The sequence below is a fragment of the Dryas octopetala genome, chromosome 1 (assembly GCF_963921425.1).
Source record: "Dryas octopetala chromosome 1, drDryOcto1.1, whole genome shotgun sequence".
Classification (NCBI taxonomy): Eukaryota; Viridiplantae; Streptophyta; class Magnoliopsida; order Rosales; family Rosaceae; genus Dryas; species Dryas octopetala.
Window position 1 is genome coordinate 2719871 of NC_141366.1, and position 14400 is coordinate 2734270.

Consider the following 14400-nt stretch of genomic DNA (forward strand, 5'->3'; position numbering starts at 1 on the left):
TTTATTTTTTAATTTTAATTTTTAATTTTTTTTGTTTGTTGTGTGTTTTTTTTTTAAATAATTTTAAACATATAAAGAAAATAATTAAAATATACTTTGACTATATTGCCCCTAATTTTTATTGACAATTTTAACAAAAATTCATTTTGGTACCTATTAGACACAAAATAAAAGTTTAGGTACTCAATTGGGACAAATAAAAGTTTAGGTACCACATTAAGACAATGGTCAAAGTTTAGGTACTAAATATGAAATAAACTCTTTTTTTTTAGGCATTTCATGCATTGAGTATTTTATTCCACCTTAAAAATAAAATAAAATGGATTACCATAACTGTTAAGCTAAATTAATCATTATAATTCATTGTCAGACAATAACAATTAGGCCCACTGTCAAGATCTGCCATTGTACATAAGCGATTATAAAACATGGATTAATGTGGAACCACTGTCAGACACTAACAATTCTAATCGGTGCATATAAAGTTTGAATATATGGATCACCATTGAGTTCTCAAAAATTATCAATGGGATAATGCTATATTTACCACATTCTTATACCATATTTTTATACCATCTTACGTGTCATTATTTTACTGGACAAAGTTTTTCTTTTTCTTTTTGGATTTTTGTTTTTATTTTTTAGTGTCCAATGCATGAATACCATATAAATTGCCACATAAGTTAGTATGTCTAGCACTACTGTTTCTATTATATCTTTTATTACTAGACCATCAGCACAGATTGTGTGAAAACAATTTATTTTCCCTCGTGAAAAGAAACATAATGAAGTGAGTTTCAAAACAAATTTAGGCCCAGGTCTATTAGAAGAACACGATATTTCTTAGCACAACCAAATTTGGGCTCGATTCGGAGCCAGATATTTGCTATAGGCCCAACCTATGCCAAGCCTTTTTGCCGAGTTTATATGTGAACCACTCCATTGCTGGATCAGCCCAGGCCCAATGTTCAATTTATGATGTCCGAACGAACTTCCTATCGGTACGTTATGAGAGAATTAAACTCATGCAATAATGTAAACACCCGAAAGTAAAGAAAAACGAAAATGAAACACGGTTTCATTTGAAAGTAAAGGCCAGTTTGATTTTTTTTTTTTTTTGTTTCTTCTTTTAAAATTAAGGGATAAACGAGAAATATGTGGAAGAAAAAAGAAAGTACTAAGATGTGGAATGATAGGGATGGGGTGAAACAAAGAAACAACATACAATAACAAAAAAATAGTTTTTTATTTTTTTCCTGAAACTATCCCATAACTTATCTTCTCTATTCCTCATCTATAACATCTTATATGCATCTCTATTCTCTATGGTCATTTCCTCATTTTTCCATTTATATATCTTTACCGAAAATTTTAAACCAAAACTTAAAGAAAAACAAACGAACAAAACCGTACGTGATGCGTGGGTTTGAACTTTGAAGGGTGGTGAAAAACATTCCAACTCTCGTTAGTCGTGAACAAAAGTGTTATGAATCAGAGGCCGTTGGGAAAGTGAAGAAAACGACACAAACAGGAACTGAAAAGAAGCCACAGAAAAAATGATTGCAGTCACAGCTACAAAACGAAAACCATACACACCTTTTGTTCAGAAAAATTAAAACGCTTATCACCACGCTACCATTTGAGCAACAATCCAACCAACCCCATACTGGTAATTCCCAACTACCACATTACTACTCCTGCATGCCCAGACAAAAAAAAAAAAAAAAAATAAAGAATCCAGCAGCCTTCACATTTATAAGGTGATCATTAATTGGTTCCTGCAGACTAATAGAGAACTAATAGAAAAGTTCCTCTTCAAGTTGAAGATGATCAGAAGAAAGTAGTATTGTTGGTAGTGGTACCTTGAGGGAATTGAGAGGAAGAAGAAACCATCTCTATCAAATCCATCTCTCTCCTTTCATTTGAAGCAGCAGCAGCAACTTGATGATGATGATGATGATGATGTGGCACCAAATGATCCATGTTTATGTTATAGTGCTCCCAGTGATGATGATCATGATGATCAGTGGAACAATTAGATGATAATGATGAATTAGTAATATTGGCTGTTCCATTTAGCAGGTAAGAGAGGTAGAGATCAGAATAGAGGTGGGTGGTGGGAGTAGTGGGAATTATAGGAGTGGAAGTAATATTCTGATATTGTGTGGGTTGGATCAGGTTGTTGTGCATGGGCATGTTATCAATGTGCATGTTTTGTTTATGAGCATGAGCAGCATGATGATGATGATGATGACCATTAGTTTGATACAAACTCAAGGATCCTGGGGCCTCCATTGGGCTCACATTTGGGCTTACAACTGGGCCTCCATTGTTGTCACCAATGGGTGGCTGCTTGTTGGTGAAGAAGTTTTGCATGAAAAGAAGCTCCTCATCATTGTATGTGTCTGAAGAAGCAATGTTCAATGGAGAGTCATCGCAACAAGTAGACTGATCAGATGGGTCTGTGAGGTCGACAATGCTGTTAACATTATTGAAGTGGGTTTTTGATATTGGGTCTTGATCAGTAGAGAGAGTGGAGGAACTGGTAGGGGTAGTATTGGAAGACTCATTAATGTTATGATTATTGAGAATATTGATCTTGGTTCTGATGTAATTTTGGAGTATGGAAGGTTGAGGAGGCTTAGAGCATGACGACCCATTTTTGGTGTCTGAAGTCTGTTTGTTCTTTCTCCTTGAATTTTGTCTCCTCTTTGTGGCATTCCAATGGTTTTTTATGGCGTTTTCAGTTCTTCCAGGAATGCGCTTTGCAATCTCTGCCCATCGGTTCCCAACCTCAGCATGAGCTTCCACTAATATCCTCTCTTCCTCTTCAGTCCAGCTATCTTTCTGAAAAACAAAGCCAACCAACAAGAAAAAAATGGCATATAATTAATGTTGCACTCTTTATTAAAAAAAAAAAAATGAAGAAAAAAACCCTATATATATATGCATTTTGTAAAATGAAATTTAATTACAAAATCAAATACAAGTAATGAAGTAAACATCCACAAATGCATATATAAGAGGGTAGAAGATATGAGAGGGTATGAATGATATAAACCCTAGTTTTACTTATGAAATTTTTACTTACCCACATGGAAAAGAAAGAAAATCTATTAGATCTAAAAATAGATCCTTCAAATCACAATCTAAATTTGAATATTTGACTTTCGTTGTGTAATAATAATCTATAATATGGCGGCATAGATCACAAAATCCAAGCAAAAATATAGCAAAAGCTTGTATTTTCATACTATACAAATTAGTAACTAAGTAATTATACCCATTATAAGAATCTAAGCTGGAGATCTAATTAATTCTTTAGCCATTCATGTATCATGGGCATATTTGGAAAATAATTGTAGAATTATATATAACAACATGAGATCGATCAAAAGAAGTTAACCTTGATATCAGGGCGCAAATGATTATGCCATCTTTCTCGACACTGCTTGCCAGCCCTACCCTCCAGCTTCTCAGCTATCTGTGCCCATTTCCTCACTCCATATTGCTTCACCAACTTGATCAGCTTCCTAAATATTCACACCACAACAAACATAACCCATTAATAATTTACATGCACTTTTAGTTGATGAAGAAATTAACCAACAAACAAACACCAAATGATACGAAGTTTCTCAAATTTAAGCGTTCGGACGCTTAGCATTACCTGTCTTCTTCATCCGTCCACTGACCCTTTATTAAAGTGGCAGCATTTGAAGCTTTTTTAGCTCTCTTTCCCACCACTTTAGAAACCTTATTATTATTTGCTTCTTCTTTGAAACCCAAGTTAGGGCTTTTGTCTTGCATCCAAGTCATGGCGGTGTCTCCAATATGATCAACAAAAAGTCCATCCACAAAGCTTGTTGCTGCTGATAACTCTCCATTGATTACACCACCAAACGAAGAAGAAGAAAACCCACACAACCCATTTGAGGTTCCGACCACTTTCTCTTTCTCTCTCGCATTGTTTTGATGAAGAAAATGATGGTCAGACAAATGGGCCTGAGTAGTGCCACACAAGAACCTGTCTATGGCTGTCAATGGAGGACCAGTTCGATATCTGTGATGGTGTGGTTGGTGATGATGTTGAAGATTATTTCTAAGCCCGTAAACTCCATGAATATCAACACCATCACCACCACCACCACCACCACCTCCTACTTCTAGTACTCCTCTCTCACCTTCCATGAAAGCCACTTGAAAGAGGGCTTGAAACAAGAACAAAAAAGGGATTAATTTAGGCTTGAATTTTGGTCAGTTTTTGTGGGTTTTTCTTTTTCTTTCTTTCTTCTCTCTTGTGAGAGAGAGAGAGAGAACCCCCTAACGATAGCAGGGCATGCAATTAGCTCGTGCTAAGGCTTGTAATGAGCAGCCACATGGCCTAATAGCCGTTCATCTGGAGGCATATCCGACGGTTATTAATTGGCAGTGGCTGTAACTCCTGAGCTTCCTCCCTTGTACAAAAGTAGAAAGAGATGGGGGAGAGAGATTAGTGGATTCGTTATTAACTTATTACACGCACAATTATTAAAATTAATAATAATATTATCATTTTATTATTACAAATTTTAAAAGTTTTGGATAAAATTGGGAATGTATTGATATGGGCAGCCCCAAAATGTTGATGATTTTGGCGCCATATGGTGGAAAGACAATCCTGCCCCCTTCACACTCTTATATTAATATGACACAAGTGAAGTGAGGGTATTTTGGTCCATTGATGCCATGAAAAAAATGATGGATAGAGACAATGTAGAACAAAATTGTGGGTGTCCGAGGTCAATACTGAAATTAAATATAATTTATTAGGAAGAGGAATTTTGGCAGAATTTTAATCCCTAGTTTTTATTGCTTGTGTGGGTACTAAATGCTAGCCAACTCAATTGTGGAGGTAATATGACTCATGTGGCCTGTTCCTATTTCCCTTCTGATTAAGTTCCCTCACTGATATTTTCCTTTTTCTTTATATATATATTAATTCTAAATTACAGTTTTTTTGTTCTCTCAAAGCTTCTTAAATTCACTTCAAGGAAAGGAATAAGCTATATCAATATTTTGACTCAGGGTTGACAACTTGATAGCACAGGGTTGACAACTTGACATGCTAGGATTGGAAGAATAGATTAAGCTTATCAAATTTCTCAATTTACTCTTCCTAGGACATTATTTCCAAATCCCAGAGACTGTAGTAACGGATATTAGAGTACATGAAGAGGTTTTAGATTGAAAATGAAATGTGCATAGGCTGTTAATAACTTAATATGCATCTTAATGATTATCCAAAAATAAAAATTAAAAGGACGTCAATGGGAGGTAATCAAGACAAATAAAACTCAGATATAAATCCACTCATTAATTTCTAATGGCATAATTTTCTTTATAATTCAAGAGAAAATGTAAGTATATATAGATATATATATATATATATTTTTTTCATTTGATCAGAAAAGAATGATACTATTTCATTAACAAAACTTTAGCTACAAGTATTACATGTTGGAAAATAAATTGGAAGGTGACATTGATCGGTATGAATATATGTTCCTTCTTACAATACAATGAACAAATAAGAACACAGCCTGTAAACAGTTTTATCCATCTCTTATGGTTTTCCTTGGCTAGCTTGCTTGGCCATTCATAGCCAAGTAGCAAATGCAGACAGAGCTGCAATTTCCAACTCCTTTAACATGAGATGCTATGTTTGCAGGAAATAAATATTTTGGCCTTCTTGAACAAAACATAAAGTATCCACTTCTTCCTAGCCTGGAAACTGGTATGTGCAGCCAGTTCCTTCATCTTAACCTAATAAGTACATGTCTGGATCAGGACATTTTGGCCCGGGCGAAGAATATTCCAGCAAATAAACCTGGAAGAGATGAATTCATTAAATTGAGAGTAATTAAATCACCCTACACTAGTATTCATGGCCTTTAAAGTTGATTATGTTGATTACCGAATAGTATGCTGAAGAGGTTTGGTAGACTTAGAGGCACCTTGAACAGGACTAAACCAGCAAGAGAGATAGGAATCTTGTTTAAGGAACCCACCAGACTGTAAAGCAGAAGCACATCAGAAGTTCTTATATATCAACTTAAGAAAAGTTAATTTTGAGCTTAAGTACACAGCATTACCTATATGTGGTAGGACCAGTTTGATGTAAAAACCACATGGAGGTGAAGCTGATGGCAAGTCCAAGAAATCCACTAGCTGTAGCAATTAACCAAAACACTGGTAATTTAATTACATCCCTGCATATTGAAACCAAAGCATTAGGTAAAATAAACCAAATGTGCTTGCATGAAATTATGTCAAACTCAAAATTAGAAACATATGCTTACACGCTCATTACATATTTCCATTCACCAAGAATTATGATCAAGAAAGCAGCAAAAGGTAGAGATAGCAAATTATTCAGCAAGACCATTGAAACTTCATTGAGAGATCCAGATCTTGTGTATTTTTTCGCTTCATCCATGACTCGCCTTAGAGTGAGCTGTCACAAAGAGAAAATCTTAAAAACTTGTCTTTGATTTGTAAAATTGTAAAATGATCTGCACAAGGACCATAGTTCCCATAGTCCAAATTTAAATTGCTCGTCTCAAAAACAATCTAAAATTAACAGATGCCCAGAACTTAAATAGCACTACTTACTGAGTACAATGCTGTTAGTATGCAATTTGAAATCTGCCATGAGTAACCTACTGTATCAAAGGATATATCTGTAATGCCACTGCTAATAGCAGAGATAATCTGCAATACATAATGAAAAGTAGCACTGATTAGAACTTTTTTGTTAAGAAGTTATCTGAGAGAAGAAATGAGTAATATATTTCATGTATGGGACAATTTGAATGGTATGGGAATCAAAGTGCTGGCTGTTTCCTATAACACTAATAGTAAAGTGTTAATTACCATCAAGAACATGGCAGTCCACACTTTCTGATTCTGATGTTTCCGGAACAAATATAATTCTCCAATTGCTGTTAAAATATTTGTCACATTCTTCAAAATGGTCACCATTGCAATATTTATGTATTTCAAACTGAAAGAAAAAAAAATGAACCACAATACATTCATTAACAAATCATATAAAGCATCAAATGAGGGAACCATATATTGTGAATCTTATCACCAATGTTTGCCATCATTTATATTTACTCTAGGCCTGAACAATAAGCCCTGAAATGAAAAAATAAAAATAAAAATAGAGCACCTAAAAATGCAGACTCTGCAGTTCACAACTTACCTATACATGCCTGATACAAGCATGCCAATGAAGATTACATTGACAGGGATCCAGACCCTAATCAGTTTCCAATTGAGCTTTTCCACAGTAACAAATCCACAGCAGCCCAAGAATATAACTATTACAGAACTTATCAAATTCTGCAGAGAACCATATGGAAGAAATGAGATTTCATTGTGGCTGGCTAAATTTGTGGAATTGCATAAGAAAACTGAGCATCCAAACAAGTGACAAGGACTCAACTATCAGCCTACAAATTACCCATAACAGAAAGACATGCAGCATAGAGAGAATAGAACTTGTAAAACTAATAAAATAGCCTTTACATATTTCATCCTTATTGAAACGAAAGTGAGTTAGAATTTAGAAGTTAGAAGGTATTAACATACTTGATAAAACATCAATGATACCCCTGCATTGAAGTTGTAACTGGACAGCACAATTTTATTCAGCAATATCATGCTGCAAGAAGAAATGCAATAAGCTGTCCCAGACAACAGAGGTCCAGATTTCTTTGCTGACCCATGTTCACGCTTTTCACCTCCATCACTTGGAACAGAGACGGTCTCCGCATGCCCTGCTCTACTCCCTCTAAACAACCTGCTTTGAGAACCACGAAGGTTACATATATCACATGCTCCTTTCACAATAGTTCTACATCTAATCATGCACTTGATTCACATTGGAATGACAATTCATGAATAAAAGTACATAACAAAGAAATCCCATTTTTTGTGGAGCTTCAATTAACAAAATGAAGAGGAGCTGATGACTCTACCTGTCACTGAAACCTCTACGTTCTGGAAGAATCTCATGAACTACTCCTCCATTCAGAGAGCCAACTTCTGGGTCCTCACTGTCACGGCCTTTAACTGCATCTAACTTGAAATCAGATGACATGTCACCGACCTGCAAAAACAAAATCCCAGTTGTAAACTAAAGTCAAATTTTCACTCTGTGAAGCCCATATCCATTTCTATAATCCAAAGCTATGTTCGTACCAAATCCTTGGGAGCTTTAGTGTTTCACTATAAAAAATTGAAGACAAGGAATAGGAATGAATAGGTTGGCTAACACCGAAATGGGTTGTTAATAAAACCAGAGAGGAAGAATAATATCAAAAGCCTGGGTGGCTGGGTAACAAAATCATGCGAAAAACGTGAATAAATGCCATCATCTTTTTGAAGGGCACGCAAAGGCAATGAGGAAAGGAGTAAAAAGAGAATTAGAGAAGAAAGAAGAAGAAGGCTCTGTGGATCTGAGAAAGAAAGAGTGAGCATTAAGAAAGCAGAAGAGAGTGAGTGGGAACGCGAGATTCCAGGCGAGGGAGGACCGCCATTGAAATTGAATATTTGGGAAGGAACGCTTCCCGAGGAGGCTCCCCAAAAGTCAAACGCTGACAACCATCCATAGCTCTAAGCTCAAGCTCTCTCTCTGTGTTGGGTACTTGGGAATGAGTAGGCCTTCGAGAAGAAGAAGAAGAAGAAGAAGAAGAAGAAGTGAAGTGAATCAAATTTGGAACTCTGGTAACCTTGGATTAATTAGCACTAGCAGCAAGGTTTTGGGTTTCGTATGGAATTTCAAACGGTTTGTTTTTTGCGCGGAAATTATGGATGGGTTGGGCTTTTGGATTAGATAATGATCTGTATTTGGGCTTTAGAACAGCTTTGTGGGTTGTAGGTGACTAGATGGGTTAACAGTCTGAGGCTCTGAGCCCATGTTTTCTATATAGCAATTTTCATAAGAAGTCCGTTATAATGTGCACCCTGAAATCTGATCACTACACCGAATAGCTCATCACGTCCAGGGTTTTGAAAAATAAAACAATAGTTGCTCACAAATTAAATTTTTTTAAAGAAAGTCTCTTATAATTTCTACAATTATTAGAAAGAATATGAAAAACACACTTTTTTATCTTTAATCCTTGAGTAAAAAAAAGTTTGTTTCAATGAAAAGAAGAATAAGAAAAGGTAAATAGAATCTTACCAAAAACAAAGTTTAATGGAAAACGAAGTTGATGTAACTTAGCCATAACTCCTCATCCGCATATAAGCCCAATTCATGCAATTTAGAAAACCTAAGGTTAGTGCCAAATTGTAGTTTATGGTGATTTCTGAAAGTATTAAACTTAAGCATAAATAGGGACGGACGCATGTTATAGGTGCCCGACCCCCCGAAGAGAAGAACGGCGACCCCCCACGTCGAGCAATTGCTCGATGAAAGTCCTGACTGAGCTATGGCTCCTGCTCATCTTCTTCTTCTAGCTTTCCTGGTCTATGAAAGCCAAAAAAAAAAACAAGCACCAGGGTCTATCCACTAGTAAATCCATTTGTTCCTCCTTTTCGCTATAGCCTGTAGGAGCTTCGAGATGTTTGCAGTGATTTTAGTCTTTTGATTTTTGGTTTTACTATTGTTCTCTATTTAATTGGTCGAACCACTTAGTTATGAGTTCTTGAATACTTCAATAGTTCTACTTGTGAATTGTGATGAACCTCTCTTTGGGCCTCTAAATTACCTTTTATGAAATCTTTTCTTCAAAGAAAAATGCTATATACTTAAATTAGTTTATAATACTTAATCAAAATAATCGGTTGAAAATAGTTTTTACAATAAATTACATATTAACATAATTTTGATTTCCCAAAACAAAACAAAAAACATAATTTCAAAAAAGACCCACATTTTTATTTTTGTATGGGCCCCCCAAATGTCAAGGACAGCCCTGGGTTCAACCATTCTAGCAGAAGCAGAGCAGCCTTCCACTTATTTTTTTTAGTTTGTAGCCTGGCCAAATAATGCTACATTTTCAAAATATGAAACTTCATTGTGGACAATTGTAGTTTGTAATGTTATTTTCTTTATTATTGTCATCCAAATTTTTTATTTTTTTTACTTTTACACTATAACCCCCGAGTTAGGGATCCTAGATCCGTCACTAGCATAGAATCGCTTAGCCAAAAAAACTTAAGCATAGAATCCCTTTGAGGATACTTACCATGGACCTTTTTTTTGGGCCTTATATCATGGACCTTTTACTCTTTTTAGTTTGCTTTCTCAAATGGCTTTTAAATATCTTTTTACCTATGTGTCACTTCGTATACTTACGTGTCAATTCGTATACTTACGTGCAGTGTTAGATAAGTGAAATTCATCTTCATCATAAGTAAAACTAGCAATTTTCGTTCTTTATGTAATAAATAAATACTATGCTAAAATTCGAAAACATATTACATATTATGTAATGAAAAAATAAGTTTGTTTTCATATGCCAAAAAAGTTAGAATCCATTATAAACAACAACTTCAGCATTCACAATTAGTGAGTGCTTAAGCTTAGTGATATAGCATTTACTCTTACATTTAGGATAGCAAGAATTTTACTCTCCCCATCTCTTGGACAAATAAATAAAAAAACACACTTAGACCTAGCATTCTACATAATGCATCCTAATATTGATTCAAAGTTCCAAAATCATACTAAATGGGGCAGTAACCACATGAAGATGAACTGACTAACACGTATAATGGCACAACCTAAGTTACCCTAACATGGCAGGCAGCCAAACATCTATCACCAATTAAATCCATGCCCCTATGTAACATGTATCATCGGATTCAATGTTAAGATTGAACAAGCCGACAATGCCACAAGGCCATAGGGTCTCATTATGATTGGTAGCTATTGGGGCATTGGGGCTGTGACCAGTTTTTGGTCACGGACCAATCAAACACCTGTGAATCACCATCATCAGATTCATCACAACCACACATGACAAAATTCACAACTCTTGATCTAAAATAATTTAGGACACTACAAGTTCCATGTATCACACTCACACCGTCACACGTTATACACAATCACAAAGCAAGGAAGCACAGCCCTAGGATTAAACACCAAAAGCTCCTCCTCATCCACCCTCGTGTGGACCCCGCTCCCGCCTCGCCCGACGACTGAGTCAAACCCGCCGCCCTCCTTGTCCACATCTTCCTCCGAATCACACCCGACCCGACCCGCCACGACCCGGCAAACCAGCATGGCCCGCTTCACGTTCATGAACTTGAACTCCTCCTCGATCTCATCTGGGATCGCCACGTGTGCCCTGGAGCTACTGGACAGCGTGGAAATTCCATCCAACTTGGGTGAGAACCCGGACTTGATAATCCCGCAAACACTACAGTACTGCTGGTTGCAAATGCCAGAATTACCATTCAGTCCCAAGTCGCAGAGAAACGTCGAGCAGTGAAACCTCAGAAGCTCATTCCCATCCGCAATGCACCTTTCGTCTCTTCTCCGAACGGCGCCGTTTCGCGCCGCCTTGGACTTTACCGACTCTCTGTACTCCTCGAACCGCGATAGTATCTTGGAACTGTTGTGGATCTTCAGAATCCGGTAAATCACGGGACTCTTCTGGGAATCGGTCCAACCCGTTTTGAATATGATCCGGACGATGTTCTTGCCCGAATCGCCATCGATTAACTCCGAGACGGCGTGTTTGATCGCTTGGTGCTGCTCGAGATTTTGGGGTTTCTGGAAAATCTCGCCGCAAACGGTACAGGGGAAGATATCGTTTCGGAGAGGGAAAAAGAGGTGGTCGCCGCCGGCCGATATACAGGAGTCGGGGCAAGACCCAGATGGGTTTTTACGCGGAGGGTCCGAAAAGTGGTCGGAATCGGGCAGGACGAGAGAGACGATGGAGTGATTGGAGGAGCGAGGTGGCGTGGAGGGGTGGGTTTTGCAGGTTTTGGGGGAGAGGAAGATGCGCTTGAGAAAGGACCAAGAGGTTGAAAGGGCTTTTTGGGGTTTTAGAGAGGAAAGTCTGCGTTTTTTTGTTGGGTTGGTGGTGGTGGTGGTAGTGGTGGTGAAAGCGAAGCAGCCGAGGTGGAGGAGGAGCAGGAAGAGAGAGAGGAACCTGTTGAAGAATGATGATATGGTCGCCATTAGAGACTATAGGAAGTGAAAGTAGCTAGGGAGCTTAATTGGGTAGCTAGGCATGGATCGAGGAGACCAAGTGATTGCATGTGGTAATGATGGAAGGAGAAGAGGAAATTAAGGAAGAGATGAAAGGTGAATTACGTAGAGGGGAGTACGTGGGTGGGACATGGGAGTTCAACTAGCAATGGCATCAATGGAAGAAGAAGAATAAAGGTTAAAGAGAGAAAGAGTAGGTGGAACGCAACTTCATGGTATATTGGTATCTCTCTTTCTGCCCCTCTCCTCTATATATGTGGCTACTTTATTATTGTGATTATGAGATGATACGGAGACTTGGGGAGATTATAAGAAATATCGCGTTGCATTAAATTCATATAAATACTATGTACAAAATATGAGACCTGTACACGTTAACTTAAATATGATGATGTATAATCAGGGACGGATCTAGGATCCCCAACTTGGGGGGTCATGGTTAGCTAGAGCCTGGCGCTGCGAAGAGGCGGCAAAATTTTTTAGGGACCGGGGCAGGTGACCGGCTTCGATGGTAGGGGCTGGGTTGGGCGCTTGGGCTCTGTCCTCTGTGTGTGGCTGTGTGAGTTTTGCTGTTAATGAATGAGGATTGATATTGAGGAAGAGGCTAAAAGAGCACGACATGGGTCACTGCGAGCAAAAGTCTTTCTTTTTTTTTTTTAATTCCTAGCTCAAAACGATGTCGTTTTGAGTAGGAACTTAAAAAATAAAAAATAAACAGCCCGCAGGCCACAGCCCACTAGCCCAGCCCCCTCTTCAGTCTTTAGCTCTTCTCTTCTCCTCTCTTTCTCTGTTTCTCAATTCTCAGACTCTCAATGAACACTTTCATGGCATTTCATCACCTGGAAGGCTGGAGGCTGGAGTAGTGGAGCCCTGGAGGTCGCCTTCTTCACGTCGGGCCGTCGGGGTCGGGGGGTCGCCTTCTTCACGTCGGGGGGTCGCTGGTGTCGCCGTCCAGAGATCCAAGCCTGCGTGCTCCGCCGTTTCGGGGGGTCGCCCGACCCCCCAAGCTGGGCTGTGCGTCCGTCCCTGTGTATGATTTGTGAGACTCACTTTGCATTGTAATTCTATGATTGAAGCCGTCTATTTTTTAAGTCTATATATAGAGATCATCCTTACAAAAAATTAGATAAATTAAAAATCGTTTAATCATTTGATTAAAGGATCATCATTTCAAATGTTAATAGAATCCATATATTTGTCTATTTATTCTATTATAATTAGATGTTTTAATAGTTTTCGATTTACCAATTTTTTTGCAAGAGTAATCCTTGTATAGAAACTTATAAAATAGACTGCTTCGATCATTACATTACAATGCGAAGTAGGTTCCACAAGATATACTTCATTATGTTTAAGATAATGTATACATCAACGGAAGAGACCTCTACAAAAATATTATATGATGCATATATATATATATTTTAACTTTTGAAATTCGAATCATGACGGGTTTATATATCTTTCCACTACTAAAGTATAGATTAACACGTCACTAGCATATGTTGATTTAACGAAAAAGCACATGTACATGATCAACGCATACTATTTCTTAACGGTAGATTGGATGAGATGTAACATAACATAAGCAGTACATTGCTTAGCATAGACAATACTATATGGCAAATAATAAAAATTTCACATTGCCAATACAAAGATAATTTTAGATGAGAAATGACTCATAGTTCAAATTAATAATCTGGCAATATTTCGTATAAAATTATATGTAAAGAGGACATACATTTTCCCGTAAAGAAAATTATATTTGTGTAATTTCGATTTCTGTAAATAAAAGCCAAAGATTTCAACACTTATCCTCTCCTCTAAATAAAGAAAACAAAATTGGATGAAAAGCCTTTGTAATTAGTCTTGTGCTCTTGGTTAAATATAATTAAAACCCATGCTTTGCTTGGAAATTAAGGAAGGACATTAGTTTAGTTGACAATACATAAATATATGCAAAATAGTGATCATTATGTCACACCTTAGGCATTTGTATATGGTACTACAAGTACAAATTAAAATGAATTAATCATGTCAACGATTGACAAACCCAAAATCCTTACAAACAATCGAGGGCAACTGAGATTAGCATGTGAAATCTCTTAAGCTGATCATGATGATCATGTACATATAGTAAATTAGTCTTATCAATATATATCTCCTTGGAAATTAAAGAATATAAT

At 37.1% G+C, this 14400-nt stretch overlaps 3 protein-coding genes across 3 annotated transcripts; all 3 read right to left on the reverse strand.

Moving 5' to 3' along the window:
* Window positions 1–1830: 1830 nt before the first annotated feature.
* Window positions 1831–4191, reverse strand: LOC147296405 (transcription factor MYB119-like). Its single transcript, XM_086229118.1, has 3 exons — window positions 3671–4191; window positions 3407–3533; window positions 1831–2847 (listed from the first exon to the last, which is right to left on the reverse strand). The coding sequence occupies exons 1-3, from the start codon at window positions 4189–4191 to the stop codon at window positions 1831–1833; spliced, it is 1665 nt and encodes a 554-aa protein (XP_086085244.1).
* Window positions 4192–5825: 1634 nt separating this feature from the next.
* Window positions 5826–8149, reverse strand: LOC147296406 (GDP-mannose transporter GONST2-like). Its single transcript, XM_086229136.1, has 9 exons — window positions 8028–8149; window positions 7639–7849; window positions 7250–7389; window positions 6916–7045; window positions 6655–6753; window positions 6342–6496; window positions 6135–6251; window positions 5957–6054; window positions 5826–5869 (listed from the first exon to the last, which is right to left on the reverse strand). Exons 1-9 carry the CDS (start codon window positions 8147–8149, stop codon window positions 5826–5828), a joined length of 1116 nt encoding a protein of 371 aa, XP_086085262.1.
* A 2370-nt stretch (window positions 8150–10519) lies between these two features.
* On the reverse strand, window positions 10520–12434 carry LOC147296407 (zinc finger (C2H2 type) family protein). The gene has a single exon (XM_086256767.1). It carries the CDS (start codon window positions 12185–12187, stop codon window positions 11090–11092), a length of 1098 nt encoding a protein of 365 aa, XP_086112893.1. The 5' UTR covers window positions 12188–12434; the 3' UTR covers window positions 10520–11089.
* Window positions 12435–14400: the final 1966 nt, after the last annotated feature.